This window comes from Diachasma alloeum, unplaced genomic scaffold (genome assembly GCF_001412515.2).
Source record: "Diachasma alloeum isolate Michigan unplaced genomic scaffold, Dall2.0 Dall_scaffold_00594, whole genome shotgun sequence".
Lineage (NCBI taxonomy): Eukaryota > Metazoa > Arthropoda > Insecta > Hymenoptera > Braconidae > Diachasma > Diachasma alloeum.
Window position 1 is genome coordinate 17693 of NW_021680726.1, and position 1794 is coordinate 19486.

Genomic DNA, 1794 nt, shown 5'->3' on the forward strand with positions numbered 1-1794 from the left:
ATACTGCTGCTGCATCTGCGAAACATCATCATCATCATCATCACTGTGAAGCGAAGGATAGACAACGTCCTCATCCCTATGGGTCCAGAAAATTCAAGAAAAATAAGGAATATTTTTTGAAATAAAATGAAAACATATTCACATTGTTATATGAAAAAAACTTTTTATTGCTAAAAATATATGTATACAATCGATATAAACAATGTTTTTTTTTTCTTCTTTACATCATATTTTTAACTCCTCCACTAATCGGGTGATACTCCACTATACGATCATGTAAGATTAAGCAATAGGCTGCAGTTTGAGGGGGGAAATGACGATCAGCCTCGAATTCAAGACGAATATCTACTGGTCCGGACTTCAAGTACTCATTTTGCTTTGAACAATCAATGACAATGAGTGGAGCATAGCTGAGGAATTCTGTCTTGCTCAAGAGTGGTTCAGCTTCTTTACCATAGTAAGAGTTTTGGAAATTCGTATACATATTGTAGAGTAACGCATATTGATTATGGCTGATATCAAGATTCAGATTACCATAAGGGTAACTTTGAGAATTCAGAAAGAGCTTTATGTCGCGGATATTACAATGATCAAAACGACTCGCATTCTTATTGGTTCGATTTTTGCGGTCAGTTTGGAATCCCACAATGACGTAGCGAGGTTTCTCTAATTGAGTTGAACTTTTCACCACCCAGACATGTTTAGAGGTCGCCGGTAGGAGTGGATACTCATACGTCTCCCAGGCTCGAAAACTGATGGGAATCGGGGCGTCCTTGGAAATGTAGTTCAACAGATTGATTTTCTTGGAATCAGCTACTTTAATGTAGGGAATCATCCACTCCAATTTATCCAGTGAGAGTCTGAATGCTTCAGCAGCAGCTGCTCCTGCCGGTGCTTGGATGACTGCATTCACATCACTGTTCCCACGTGTTAGAATGAGTTCATGCTTCGCATTGACAATGATTCTTCCATAGTCCTCAGCAAAGCCCAATAACATACTCAAAGGTATGGAAATATCAAAATAGCCATCCTCATCAGTGACTGTTGATTCATCATCTTTAAGGATCCAACCTGCATTCTCCAGAAGAGCAGCTTGACTCGGAGTTTGTGAGACGAAATTCTTCATCAGTGTTGTGATACCAACATTCTTGTTTCTGTCAATGACAATGGCGTTTAATTCGTAGCGAATTTCTTCGAATAAGTGGAGAACCGCGCAATTCACTAATCTTGTGTGCGTCACAGCTCCTCCATCTGCTTTGGTCAAGCGTCCATGTATATGCAATGAACTTTTGCTTGGCAGCAGGCACAAGTCTTGATGTTGGACGGCGATGCGAATTTCATCATTATTATTGAAAGTCGCCGATGCAAAAGGCTGATGTGCATGAATCTCGTAATGAGCGATTGATTCGTCGAAGACGATGGGCTTTTGAATTTTCAGGATCTCTTCCATGGCTTACGGTGGTAGATGACAATGCAACAGCAGAGGAAACTATGAATTTTTCTTCTCCCTAATTTGTTTTTCCTTTCTTCAGGACTTTGAGTCCTAGACTTCTTAGGAATTTTCGATTCTGTGGTGTTAACGCTTTGAGCGCTCGTCGATGACTGCTTGGAAGTGGCAATGGTGATTCACTTTTATAACGACCTCCGGATTTGATGTTGAAAACAATGCCCATATTAGGCTTTAATGTGTAATCTAATTGTTATAACCTCTCCTCTGAAATTCACCAATTGACCTTCTTGATCAACAATTCTCACTTGGAGATGGTCTATTGCTTGTACGGCGATTGGAAGGTA

At 40.1% G+C, this 1794-nt stretch overlaps 1 protein-coding gene across 1 annotated transcript; it reads right to left on the bottom strand.

The window, feature by feature from the left end:
- Nucleotides 1–220: 220 nt before the first annotated feature.
- On the bottom strand, nucleotides 221–1450 carry LOC107043521. Its single transcript, XM_015265053.1, has one exon. It carries the CDS (start codon nucleotides 1448–1450, stop codon nucleotides 221–223), a length of 1230 nt encoding a protein of 409 aa, XP_015120539.1.
- Between the last annotated feature and the right edge of the window lie 344 nt (nucleotides 1451–1794).